The sequence below is a fragment of the Micromesistius poutassou genome, assembly GCF_964030765.1.
Source record: "Micromesistius poutassou genome assembly, chromosome: 23".
Classification (NCBI taxonomy): Eukaryota; Metazoa; Chordata; class Actinopteri; order Gadiformes; family Gadidae; genus Micromesistius; species Micromesistius poutassou.
In genome coordinates, this window is record NC_140293.1 from 10,132,549 (window position 1) to 10,147,092 (window position 14,544).

The 14,544-nt window shown below is 39.3% G+C and overlaps 1 protein-coding gene across 1 annotated transcript; it reads right to left on the reverse strand.

Annotated features, from left to right (window-relative positions):
• Positions 1 to 516: 516 nt before the first annotated feature.
• LOC311368791 (apolipoprotein L6-like) lies at positions 517 to 3,833 on the reverse strand (the record flags this gene model as incomplete). Its single annotated transcript, XM_084487563.1, is given in 4 exon segments — positions 517 to 870; positions 874 to 1,270; positions 1,618 to 1,703; positions 3,789 to 3,833. Coding segments are annotated over 4 exon segments (882 nt in total).
• Positions 3,834 to 14,544: the final 10,711 nt, after the last annotated feature.

A 14,544-nucleotide genomic window follows, 5' to 3' on the forward strand; every position in this document is an offset into this window, starting at 1 on the left:
GACATCAAAGAAAGAAAACCAGAAAATATCAGCCAAAAACAGGCCTTTAAGGTTAGCGATGTCATCGTGTTCTGTTAGGCTGTCATTTGTATTTCTGAGTTTGATTTAGTTTGCAGTATATTTGACAAATTATTTCAATAGTTCCTAACATGAACTCTGATTTACTTAATCCCGACCAGTGGTGGATCTAGAAAGTTTTACATGGGGTGGCAAGAGGGCTTGGCAGGGGGGCATGGGACGACCGTACGTGTGAAGGATCCCAATACATAAATGGATTCTACGAAACAAGAAGAGGAAAATACATACACATTTAAACTATTTATTGTTATAGTATATCATCAACACAAACACACTACCCAAGTGTTCTTAATGCTTGGGACAAGCCCAGTGTTCAAACAAAACTGTGCATCTCAGTAGTAGAAGTAGCCTATTAATCTCAAAATTAATATAGTAAATAAAACGTGTAATAATTGTCTCCAAAAAGCTCTAGTTGAAATCGATTGTAGAACAATCAATCTATTGTGGAACAATCCAACGCTTCTGAAGAACCTTTTTCCCACTCTCTAATTTCTGCCTGCCAGTACCCACAGAGTCACGGATTCTTGTCCAACAGTCCACTTCTGAGCGCAGAAGGGCCGCCCTGGCTCTGATGAACTCTGAGACTTCACTCTGTTCCCCTCTGGCCAAACTGATGCTCTCTTTACAGATGGTGTAGATGTCCATACCAATGAACAAGGCATTCAACCCAATACCAGCAGACACCTTGGTCACGGCCCAGGTTCCCTTTGCTGCTTGTTCTGCTATTCCTGAAATTCTTGCAGCCTTTCCAGTTTTATAAATCATACAAACATTGGAGCTAATTCCACCAACTCAAAAAACCACTTTTGCGGCCCCCTTAACATTATCCAAATGATTCTTTCCTAATTTCTCTTCCCTCTGGTTGATGACCTCATCCAGGCACCCCTGGATTGCATTCACATCCTGCATGAAGCTCTCAAGGCCTTTACTGGCTTTCTTCTGCTGTACTTTATTGACTGATAACTCTGTTGCTATGGTGACTGCACTGGCTGCTCCACTGGTGACCCCCAGACCCAACCCCCCGACGGTCAGAGCCAGAGACCCCCCAGCTGTCATCGGGGCTAGAATCAGACCTACAAGGGTCATGACCCCACTAACGACCCCCACTGAGCTCCCAGCCACACTAGAGATCTCGGAGCCCTTCTTCATCCGGTCCAGCTGGACGGCACAGCCCTCCATGTCATCAAGGAAGGCAAGGCAAGGCAACTTTATTTATATAGCACTTTTCATACACAAGGCAGACTCAAAGTGCTTTACATATAAACATTGTCATACAATAAAAGAAAATAATAGATAAGTAAAAAGTAAAATAGATAGAAAATAAAGGCAAAGTTTAAAGAAAAAACATTTTAGAAAGGCAGAGTTAAAAAAAATGCATTTTAGAAAGTGAGAAAATAAAGGCAAAGTTACTAATAAAATAAAAAATAGAAGCATTGTAGATTTAAGATTTAGCAGAAAGCTAAAGCAAACATAAAAGTCTTCAGTCTTGTTTTAAAAGCTGTCAGAGTTGGGGCAAGTCTTAAATCCTCAGGGAGTAACTGGAGCATTCTGGGACGACACTCGCTGAACTGGTCGACAAAGCCAGACAACGACTTCTCCTGGAATAAGAATGTCAGTCTGAAGTCCTTGTGATATGATTAATTCTGTCCTTAGACAATCATTTTTTTCTGTGTGTAATGTTTGCCATATCTTGATGGACTCTTTTTAGCAAGTCAGCGAGTTAATATTAACTTTCACAACAAAGCCAACAATGCTTTTGAGTCAGATTCTTGGAAACGAATGAGCCGGAATGTTGGTTGCCTGATGAATTTCAGGTGCTGTTCAATGTTGTGTTTCTTAAATGAGTGGCAATAATAGTTCAGCAGGCTCTAATCGGTATTCAAACTCTCAACCTAAGGATCACCAGTTCAAGGCATTATCCCGTTGAGCCACTGACACTCCTGTACTGAACCCTCATTCACATGGTGAAAATGTCTATTGATAAGCACACATCAAGAAAACTCCAAGCACACATTTCACAAGAGAATTAAGGGCTTTCTTAAAAGAGTACAGATCTGAAAATTTGCACTTAATAGTATCCACCTAATGATAGTCATATGGTAGTTATACAATAACAAAAAGTCATTTAGGAAAAATGGGCTGAGACTGTGGACGTTTGGCTTTTCTATGAAATTGGGAAAAGTAAACATTTTTAGGGCATAAGAGCAGGGCCATAATGATGCATCTGATTCTAGAGATTCATATGATTAAAGAATTTTGAGTCCAGGTCAATCTGGTGAGGAGAAATAAGCCTAATTCATGATTTTTTACAATAGCGCCATCTTTGGGTGCAGTACCACAAATGTTGGTTTGTGGGTAGTGGGGGTTATTGGTAGCCATATCTGAAGATTTCAAGAGTTTTCAACTTATGGTATAGGCTGCAGTATGACTTTTACAGAATTTGGGTGAAAAAATGAACGGTACAGAAACAATAGGGGAGCTCGGACCCCTGAAAACATTGAAAGTCATAATTCCCTAATGTCAAGGAGGTCTTTGATGGCTTTCTCTACCTCTTCCCAGAAATATTTTATTACCGCACACAAAAAGTATATGTGTATGATTTGCTGTGATGATGTGTTTATTGTATTTTCAGTGTGAAATTGTGAAAAAGCAAATACTCCCTTACTAGCCCATCTTTGCGATCTCTTCAAGAGAGTAGCGGAGCCAGTGCGTAGTGTGTGTGGGGAGCGAGCGCACTACGCCCTCACTGGAGGTGAAGAGAGTGAGGGCGTAGTGTTTGCTATTCCTCAATTCAGTGTTTTTAATGGCTCCTCTGTTTCCCCTTTGGAAAAGTATTATATCCTTTATTTAACCAGGTTATTCTCATTGAGATTAAAATCAATTTTACAAGAGAGACCTGGCCAAGATAGACAGCAGTACACAGTTCCTACATAAAACACAAGACAAAGTTCAATACTAAGTGCAATAGTGATAATACATTAAGATCAAACTAAAACATTTTAAATTTCCAATGTAGTAACATGTTAACACTTTAAATGTCCTATATTTTGCAAATATTCTGGTTCAAAATTTTAATTTGTTTATACAAGAAACTTTCATTGTGTAGTATCCAAAAAAAACAACTTTATATTTCTCACAGTGCCAATGCTGAATCTCCTCTTTTCAGCCTCTCTCTGAACAAACCATTTTAGAGCCTGTTACTGCCTTCCAAAAAGCCCTGTCTCCTCTGACTGGGCCTGAATCTAACAGCCAGTTTGAATCTTAACTGATTCTAGAAGGACTAGGGTTGAATGATCAAGGTTTTATTGTCACTACGCAGAGTAACAACAGTACCTGAGTTTGTTTGGCAAAGAACTCAGGTACTGTTGTTACTCTGCGTAGTGACAATAAAACCTTGATCATTCAGCCCTAGTCCTTCTCGACCTCTCGTATTTTGAGTATTATTATGTCGGTTTTATCCACAACATAATTGGCGTCACAAACGGGATTGAATAATAGAGACCGGAAAACCGGAGTGGCCACTCAACTAAAAACGGTGAGCAACGTTCTTACTCAGTAGATATTACGTATTGTGTGATCGGTGCCGCCCGATCCTGAACGCTAAGCAGTAAGTATTGTGTCTCTTCAAAAAAGAATCTTAGTAAGAGAGATTAAAGCGAGAGAGGCTGGGGATGAATGCTGTACTAACACAACACTCTGTGGGTACTAACCGGCTGGAAACCTTTTTTCCTCAGGTATTGTTGGGGGTTGTACATGACTAATCCTTTTCCTGCAGATGTTGCTGAATGCTAAGGAAATATTTAACCTTTTTTGCAGGAATTAACGGACGTTGTGCAAGCCTAAACTAACACTTTGTGAGTGCTAAACCGGCTTCTTCCCACAGGCAATAACGCAGTGTGCTTATGTGTGTGCAAAGTATAACTTTCTGTATGGTACTGGGCTGTGGATAACACTTTTACTTTGTGAACGAAGAGTCAAGAACATACACTTGTAGAATGTTATCTAGGGCCAAATGTGTGTGTATGTGTCAGAAGACTGTTGTGGTTGGGCCTATATGGTCATCTCACTAATCCCAGTAAAGCGCAGCAGCGCTTCGTTCCCCACGTGTGCCTCTGTTTTGTTTTAGGACCACTTGTTCTGTGTTACCATGTGTGTTTCTGTGGAAAACCACGTGTTCCCTTCGTTCTGTGTATGACCACATGGTCGCTTGTCTGAAGCATTCTTAGAATCACACCATCTTTGGATGAGGTGTTGATAAGGGGAGGGGTTGATATTTCTTTGTCTTCATCAAGTACAGTCCTTGTGTGTGAGCCAAGACACGTGCTCATTTGATCTAGAGTTTTGATTATTAGGGACCGAGCAGGGAACCTGCAAGGAACCTCTTGTAGTTCTCAATGTTTTTATTATTATTATTCCGCCACGTTTGCATTGCACATGCCACACCGATCGCACGCTTTTTACGAAACTGCGTAGAGGTTGACCCAAGATTAGCACACAGCAAATATTACACTGATTGGCCCAAAGGTGGCGCTATACCAACTGCCCCAAAATGCAAACTTTGCACAAGCATAACTCGCATCCGGTTTGACCTACACTCATGAAACTTTGCTCACACATGCATATTCACATGCTAAACAAATATGCCTCAAGAACCTATGACTTCCGGGTGGTCAGATTTTCCTCCATTTTGAATTTAGTTAAAAACAGTAAATTGCCTAACGATCCCAGGATTTTCGACTTTGACAAAAATACTTCAGCACATATCATCTCTGGCCCATTATCTTCAATCTGACCAAAGGATTAGTCTGTACGATAAAGTTTAAAGCACCCATGAGCCATTGAGTTCTAAAACGGGCGTGGTTTAAACCGCAAAAATAGTTAATTGCTCATATCAACATCAAGTTGGACTCCTATGATGTTGACCCCAATACAAAAGTTGTTCATAATCAAATTCTGAACAAGATAAACTCAACATATTTTCAAATAGGGCGTGGCATCGAAATGGGCGTGGCCTGTCACTAAAATCGCCACAGTTCATAGACGCAATGTTTGACTTGAGCGCAACTGAGACAGTGCCTATTGGGGTCCTAAGGTCCAACTCCTCAAGTAAAATTAAGTTGATTGACAAAACAACATGGCCGCCAGAGGCAAAAAATCGTCAAAAAAACGCGAATAGCCATATCAACATCAAGTTGGACTCCTATGATCTCGACTCCACAACAAAAGTTGTTCGGAATCAAATTCTGAACAAGATGAACCCAACATCGTGTTTGTCGTGTTTGTAGCGCCCCCTACAGGAACTTTAATTGTTCATATTATTTCACTTTAAGTTGATGTGTAGTCCTTGAGTTTGTTGTTATTTGTATACTTGTTTGTTTGAAGTTTTGACTCCTGTCTGTTTATGTTCAGTGTATGGTCTTTTTATTGAGAGTCTGAGTTAAGTGGAGAAACTAGTCCAAGTCAGGGACTCTGCTTAACTTTGGGACTTAGAGGGAGACCTTCTGTTTAGTGTCGGTGTAAAAAGTAAAGACTTGTTTTTTGGTATGATTGTAATCCCTGAGAATAATCAGACGCCGTGATTGTAATCCCTGAGAATAATCAGACGTTGTGATTGTAATCCCTGAGAATAACTCCTCTAACATAGAAGGTTGCATTATCAGATGGTTGTATTGTTGTTGTGAAATATTTTATTTTAAAATGAAAGCCTAGGCCACTAGGGTGGGTAGGTATTTTATTTCAGTTTCTCTGAGCCTTTTATTTTCCTGAGGATACCACTCTGGTAGATGATTCCGAGTTGGGAGCGTTTACCTCTGCTGAAATGCAGTTAGGTTTTTAGTTATATTTAACATCTGAGCTTTATTTTCAATTTTGCCTACACCACATACGTGGATAGGATTTTAGTTTTCTCTGAGCCTTTCAGAGTTTAATTTCCAGTTTTCCTGAATTACCGCCTCAAAAGATTTATGGTATTTGGCTTCTGTATTTGGCTTTTGCCAAATGCCCTAAATACAAAAGGGTCTGTGTATCTGTAGTTTTAATTTCAGTGTTTTTCAGAGAGTTACCGCCTTGCAAGAGGGTCTGCACATCAGTTGTTATTATTTCAGTGTATTTCAGAGTTTTAGTTCAAAAGTTTTCCTGGGATATCATTTAATACGATATTTTTAGTAGGGATGCACCGAAATTTCGGCCACCGAAAATTTTCGGCCAAAAATGGCCCAAAAGCGCATTTTCGGCTTTTGGCCGAAACACTTTTATCACCGAAACAACACGGCCGAAACAGGAAATTGTGATGACGCAAACAAAAAACGCGGCCAGCACACACTTGTCTGGATAAGCGCCTCTGCGCCAATATAATATATTGTGAAACATTGTGAAACAAATGACACCTCTAGCTAAATGTATTAATCTAGAGAACCAGCTACAACCTTGTTTTCATCCAAACTAGCCGTCTTTAGCGACGGCTCGCTATGAGACAGCTTCTATGAGCTGTCGGCTATCAGCCGCGAGTTTAGGGACTGTCCGCAAAGTGCCGACAGCTTCTATGAGCTGTCGGCTATCATCCGCGAGCTTAGGGACCGTCTGCAAAGTGCAAAACGGAAAACGGTGTTGTTGTTTTTTCAGTGCTAAATAAATATTTTTATACTTTTAATAATTGTAATTGATTTATTCTTTGAATTGCAATGCCTTGATTTTAGTGAGGTTAGTACACAGTCATAGCTATAAATGCAATTACTAATAATTGGTATAATAATCTCTTACGGTTTTCGGTTTTCGGCCTTGGTTTCCTCATTTTCGGTTTTTGGTTTCAGCCAAGAATTTTCATTTCGGTGCATCCCTAATTTTTTGTTTTATTTCAGTGTTTTCAGAAGGTGATTTCTGATTGTTTGTCCCTGGGAAACGGGGGCCTCTGACGAGAAGGCCTGCGTCAGCCAGAAATCTATGTTTGTCATTGTAAAACGTCAAAACTTATTTTTGTATTCTATGACAACGCATCTCATAGGAGAGGGCCGGTCGTTTAGAAGCTTGTCATCGTCTTGTATAGTCAGGGCTCAAAAGAGCACAGTAAAGTTGGGAGGAATAAATTAGAGTCATACATATTTGTAAACCGGGAATCCAGCCTAGATAGAAAAACAGCCATGCCATCAGCAGTAGAGATATTGGGTAACAAACATGTGTTAAGTAGGGTCGAGATAAAGAATATCTCGGAAAAGTGGTGGAAGAGGACAGTTAGATCAGGTAATAAATGGCCAAAAGAGGGAACCTTTGATGTGGTATTATGTGGGGAAATGGAGGTACTGATTAAAAACTATAAGCCTAACGATAAATGGAAAAAGGCCCTAGCAAAAAGTGAAAGAGAAAGTACAGTTTTGGCAATGTTTAAAAAGGAAGGAGAGCTATTCAGGCAGACAGAAAGGAAGGCAAGGGACATAATCAGTGGGGACAAGGACGTGAAAGTAGGGCTGCTCGATTATGAAAAAAATCATAATCACGATTATTTTGGTCAATATTGAAATCTTGATTATTCAAACGATTATTTTTGAGTTTGAAAACATAATTTCTCTCCAATAAAAACACTTTGTAAATGAGAACTTCGAAATTTCCCCTTAAAAATATACACAGAATGGTCAAATAGAAAATAAAGTCCAGATATGAATCCGGCTGTTCTGCAATTTCTATTAAAAATATATATATATATATATAAAATATATATATTAAAAAATATATATATAATATAATATATATATATTTTTTCCAATCACAGCGTGATTCTTGGTATCGTGGGCGGATCTGTTCATAATGAGCAGGCGGGATCCATATTCACGCAGCGATGACTTGTATAAAAATAACCTGGCGTCAAATATAATTCACTTCTCAGAATCTCTGGACACGGTGCTGCTCAGTAGAAGTCTACAAACATTTTGATGTCCAACAGCGTCTGACCCTTCAATCACGTGAGTTTGGGCCTTTTTTTTAGACAGCCACGTGTACGATGAAGGACAAACTAAATATAGAATATATTGAAAGCTGGCCAATGCTTTGCACCAGCTATGCATTAGTTCAAACTTTATGAAAATTGAAAAATGTTTTTAAATTTTTTTAAACCCTTTTAAAAATGTAATCAAGAAATATTATTAACTTAATATTAAGTTGTATAGCAAAGCATTAGTGTGAAGAATTCAAGTATGAAGACAACTGTTTAAGCTTAAGTTTGACAATAAAACCACGCTCTGCATTTTGAAAAAAAAGTTCCTCACCTTCTTTGGTGAATACTAGATTGACAACCAGAAAACTAGGCAAATAGGCAATACTTATGTTGGACTGATTCTGTGTGTGAGTATGTCTCTGATTTTGTATTTTGTCGTATTTTGATCACTTTAGTTTCCTTTTCGGTCGGAAAATGGCTGAAGAATCAGCTGGAATCGACAGCATGAACGAGGAGGTATAGTAACCAACCAATTCATTTCCGATGGTCTAGTACGTTGCCTTTAATATATATACATATATATACTTTAACATTGATATATATATATATATATATATATATATATATATATATATATATATATATATATACGTATATATATATATATATATATATATACGTATATATATCTATATAACTGCGCAGTTTGATGGCTGGTAGATGACCTGCAACAGTTTGTTTCGTGAACAGGTCAGTGTGCTGAGAATATATAATTTCAATGTTAAATGGACTGCATTTTATGCAGCACTTTTGTTGCCAAGAATTATAGCACCATATTATACCTAGGCCTATATTGTAAAGTAAAACATTTTAAGAGACTAGTCGCAACACAGCTGTCTGATAGACATCACGTCAGGACGTGAACCATTTTCAACCAACTCCATTCGTGCCGTAGGCTATATGTGGAATATGTATAACCCTGTTATGTGTATTATACCCGTATTGTAAAATAAATGTCCAACAAACATTTTAAAGAACCAGTAGCGGCACCTCTAGGACGAGACCCAGTGTCGACCAACTCACATTTGGCCGTTTATATTGAAACGATGTGACTTGATTATGTGGAAATGATATACATTTCAGTAGTACAAACGATTGCTTTGATTGGACCTCATCTTTTTATTATATGAAATACATATTCATGTGGGAAATGTACTTAGAATAAAAAACTTGATTAAATTTAGCGCTCATAATCTTGTTAAATCTAGAAAATGTGTTTCCTTGAGTGCAAAATGAGGTTGAAAATATGTTGTAATAAAGCCACATAGTTTAAGACGTAAAGAAATGTTGAATGGCTTAAATCAATTGAATAGATTTTAATAAAGTTCCAAAGTCTAAATTGAGTAAACAATGTAAACATGCACAACATTTAAAAATGTAAAATAGTTGGAGACAAATAAAGTGTAAGAGTTAAAGAAATACCTAAAGTGATGGTTTGAAATGGTTTAATTTCAAAAAGTGTGTATCTACATTTCAGTAGATACACAATAATGTGGGAAATGTACTTAAATGTATGTGGCTCATACACAAAAGGTGAGGGCTACACAGAAAGGCAGTGCTTGTTCAATGACCAGACAAACTAACCTGAATTTTAAATCAATAATTATATTAAAACCAGAACACGTTGATCAGGGAGGTTGACAGGACGTCAATTTCTTCAGATGTTTTGCAAACTAGCCATATCTACGACCGAAAAGTCACAAAATCTGCCAATTAAGTTTAAACTTATCTATAATATGACAACAGGCAGAAAACAATTTACTTCTTTAGTAAAAGTCAAATCAATCCTAACAAGTTTTAATGCAACACAAATATCTCTATCTCACTGCAGTGTAGTGGGGATTTTTTGAAAACAGACACACACACACACATACATAACTTGCATACTTGAAACATTATGCATTAACTTTAAACAAATGATCAACAACATTTATAATGTGTGCGGCATTGCTTCTGTAATACATTTCAGCCGTAATATTCTCACATAATCCACAGGGAGCAGCACCGAGCACATTCAACAATTAGGAGGTAATATTCTCACATGAGCCACGGGGAGCAGCACCGAGCACATTCAACAATTGGGAAGTAATATTCTCATAGCCACAGGAAGCAGCACTGAGCACATTTAGAAAAGCTGCAACCTTTTGCACATAGGGGGCAACAACGGACACACAGATGAAGTGAGCAAGTTTTTAACATTATAGAAGAAGTCTACCACACCTCACTATAAAAGCAACAGCTGAACTGAAGGAAGCCAGAATATCTCGGGCGGCGTATTGTAGATATAAAGCTTAGAGACGCTCTGTGCGTGTTATATACCATTCCTCTCCTTTTGTTTCATAGACAATAGACCAAAACCTTTACCAAATAAAGTGAGTTAAAAGCTATCCTGTCTCGGCGGCCTTTCCTGGATTAAAAATCATAAAACTTCATATAACCACACCCAAATCATGCCAATTCATAACAATAGCACAAACACAGGATCCGCCAACTAATTCACACCAAACGTATTCAGTCGAGTATGTACAGCTAATTACAGGCCAGAGTAGCTCCAAGATGGAGGCGGCCTCATATCTTTGCCATTGCTTATCATTCAACATCCCTTTCCTTGGTTTACTGTATCGAGGATGAGCTGCTGTTAGTTTTCAAATTAGTTTTACGTGCACATGTGCTAGTAGTGTCAGCGTGATGATGATGGTAAACAAAATTGGGGGATTGGCCTTTTTTATGACAAAGAAAACACTATTGGAGAGGTTTGCTTGCCGTATGTACTTGTTTTTACCATTGGCAATAACGTCTTAATATTACAACCATAAAAAGAAAAAAAATATATGATTAAAATAAAGTCATGCTTGAAGAAGTGGGGGAACGGCATAATTGGCTTAGTTCCAGCCTTAAAACTCTTTATCTAACGATTTTCTGAAAAGTCAATGGTGAAAATGAATGGGAAATTTATTTCTGGAACCAGAACCGTGCCAAAAGGTGGCGGTCACCGTTACAACATTTCCCTGCACTCCGCAGTGAACCGCAGCTTGGAGGAGAAAGTGATTGTTGCCGTTTGCGACTCCCGGAGCTCTATATATAATATTTTATGATATTATATAATATAATATTATATAATTTACAATATATATAATATCACGGCACAAAGCTGTGTGGCCTTCGGATTATATTATTAACCCATAAACAACGGGCATTCCAACGTCTCTCCCTCTTCCACAACAGGTAAAGACATGCAATGGTGGTTATCTCGGCCGTGGTTGATAAGAATGAATTGGCATGAAGCCTAAAAAAAACAACACTAAAAACGCTCTGTGACAAAATTCGCCTGACATAACTGCACACCGACAGATTATGATTTGTCGCACGACAAATTAGCGACCAGGCTAAAAATATACAGCTATTCTTAATGAATGCTCCATTCACTTGAATGGGCCTTCCCAACGTTCGGCAGTCAATTATTTTTTCATAATTGACCATTGCTAAGCATAATTGACTGATTCATGTCTTTCGTAGCACTCCACAAGTAGTTTACGCACGTACTACGCAAACGGAAAGATACATCACTAGCTTTGAGCTGTAATGTTTCTTACACCCCTATGAAATAAGAATGGAACAACCCTGTTGGCTGTGGCAGACCGTTTGTGTGTTAACATGCCAAAATGAGACCTGACGTGTTCACATGAGAATTTTTGTTGGGTTAACGCAAAATTTGGTCATGTTAATCCGACATTGGTAAGACTTTATTTGCACTAATGGCCTTCCATACAAACACTACATCTTAACACACAAAATTTGGTCTTGTTAACGTAAGATTTACCAACCATTTCATTCATAGGGCGGCCGAAACAAGATCGCTTTTAACTCACTTTATTTGGTAAAGGTTTTGGTCTATTGTATATGAAACAAAAGGAGAGGAATTGTATATAACACGTTCAGAGCTTCTCTAAGCTTAATATCTAACGATACGCCGCCCAAGAGATTCTGTAAGCTGAATATCTAACGATACGGCTAGGGTTAGGGTTAGCCCTAACCCTAACCCTGCCCGGGAGTGTCTGTTGTGGCGATTCCTCCTGCCTCAAAGCTAAGTTTGTGCTTAAATAGACAGGTATGGGTGGGCGTCTTCTACGACGTTTAAACCTGCCCACTTCATCTATGTGTGATCCGTTGTTGCCCCCTTTTGGCTATGTACAAGTGTTGCAGCTTTATTGCATGTGCTCAGTCTGCTCCTTGTGGCTATGTGAGGATATTACCTCTTAACTATAATATGTGCTCGGTGCTGCCCCCTTGTGACTATGTGAGGATATTATCTCTTAAAGGTCCCATGTCATGCTATTTTATGGATGCTTTAATATAGGTATTAGTGGGCCCCTAATACAGTACTTGAAGACGTTCAAGAAATTCAGCCTTGGTGCAGAGTTACAGCCACTATGAGCCAGTCCCACATGAGCTCTCCACAAATGTGCCATTTTTAGAGGCGGGTCAAGGTGGAGGGTGGGGGTGTGGCCCTGAGCAGCTTGCGGCCACGGTACCATGCGCTAGTGTTTACAGTGGAACACTGAACACTCCGGGTGCTCCGGGAGGAGTCCTGGAGCTCTATATCTAAATAATATCATATTATATTTAGATATCTATATAATATAATATATATATTATCATGGTCAAAAGCTGTTTGCGCCTCCGGATGATATTATGAATCTCAAACGACTGCGTCGGGTTCTCAGACGTCTCTGGTTCTTCCACTTCCACGTCAATATTAAGTACAGACTGAACCGCGAAATGGAGGAGAAGGGGATTGTTGCCCGCGATTGTTGCCCGGGGTTGTCTGCGTCGGGTTGGTTGAGAAGGAATTGGGAACCGCGACATGGAGGAGAAAAGGATTGTTGCCCAGGATTGTCCGTCGGAGCCCTGCTGCCCGCTGAACGCTGGCCGCCCCCGGGGCTGCCCGCCTAGCCCCGTTGCCGCGGCAGCGGTCCGTCGGAGCCCCGCTGGCAATTCCTTCTCAACCAACACGACGCAGTCTAGTCCTTTCACCAAATGGGAGCTTTATGCAAGCTTGCACTATTGTGTTGCGTGTTATGCACCATAACACCAACAGCAGAACGGTTATCCAAATAACAAAGAACACTTGCGTTACAGTGTGTGTATTCACATACACACACATGTGGCGCTCGCACGGTCCTAGCTCATTGTCTCATTGGCGGGCCAAATTCTCTGGGCAGGCCAAGCAGAGAAAGGGGAGGTAACCTGGTCCCGTATGACGTCATACAGGACCGGAAGCCAAATCGAAGCGTTTCAGTGTTCATTTTTTCAAAGACGGAGTAAGATAGCTACTTCTCGGTTTACACCTAATGCAATTTTTAGCTACTGGGGGACCATAGGGAGGATAGGGGAACTCAACTTAATGTTAGAAAACCTCATGAAGTGAAATATTCATGGCATGGGACCTTTAACTATTGTATGTGCTCAGTGCTGCTCCCTGTGGCTATGTGAGGATATTACGGCTGAAATATGTCACAGGGCCGTTATCATCAATTTGTATTATTGATCACTGATATATAATTTGTTGTTAATTTTATACGTACTCATACAACAGGACATTAGAAAAAAATGAAACAAGTATACTAAGTTTAGATATATGTATGTGCCTGGCCCTAAAATGTAGGGTAAGAGTCAGTTATTTTTTTATGTTAATAGGCCACACAAAGTAATTGTACTGAATGGATTATTTTTGTTCACTCTCTTTAAACTGAAGGATGCTTCTGATTCACTTTCTGAGGCATCAGGCCATTCCAATCAACCCAATGATCTTCTTAACGGTAAGGTTAGAAGCACATAATATGCTATCAAGTATAGACACAACGGCATATAGGTGTTCAATGAGGACCTGACACCTGACACCATTCTAAGTCAATGAGAGAAAGTGTGATTTAATTTGATTTTAATTTAATTACTTAAATAAATAGCCGTTAACGTTTTCCTTCATTTGGTTATCATCTCACTTGTTCATCTCCATAGTGTGTATTTTTAGAGGTCCTGTTTGACAGTTTTGGCCATTTATTGCAAGGCCGCCATTTAAGTGAAACACATTTCACTCACTCAGTAAACTAACTGGTCTAATTGTCATGCATCTTTAATTTGCAGAAGGGTCATCTTTTGGATCAATAGAGGTTCATCATGCTGGCACTAACATCATTACTCTTGGCTGGGCTCCAACCGAACAGCAAGTGGAATCTCATTATCACATTCTCTACTCTTGCAAAATCAAGTCTCAGACTATCCAGATCACAGATTCCTACAAAGTAGACATCGGGGACCTTTTGCCTGGAACGGAATACACTTTTAGTATCATTAGGATCACTGACGGAAAACATAGCAAATCAGCATCTGTATCGGTCTGCACTGGTAAACATGCTTCATAACATGAGATCAATCCCCCTCTTAAAGTCAAACACTGATACAACCAGAAGGTAGCATGCTAC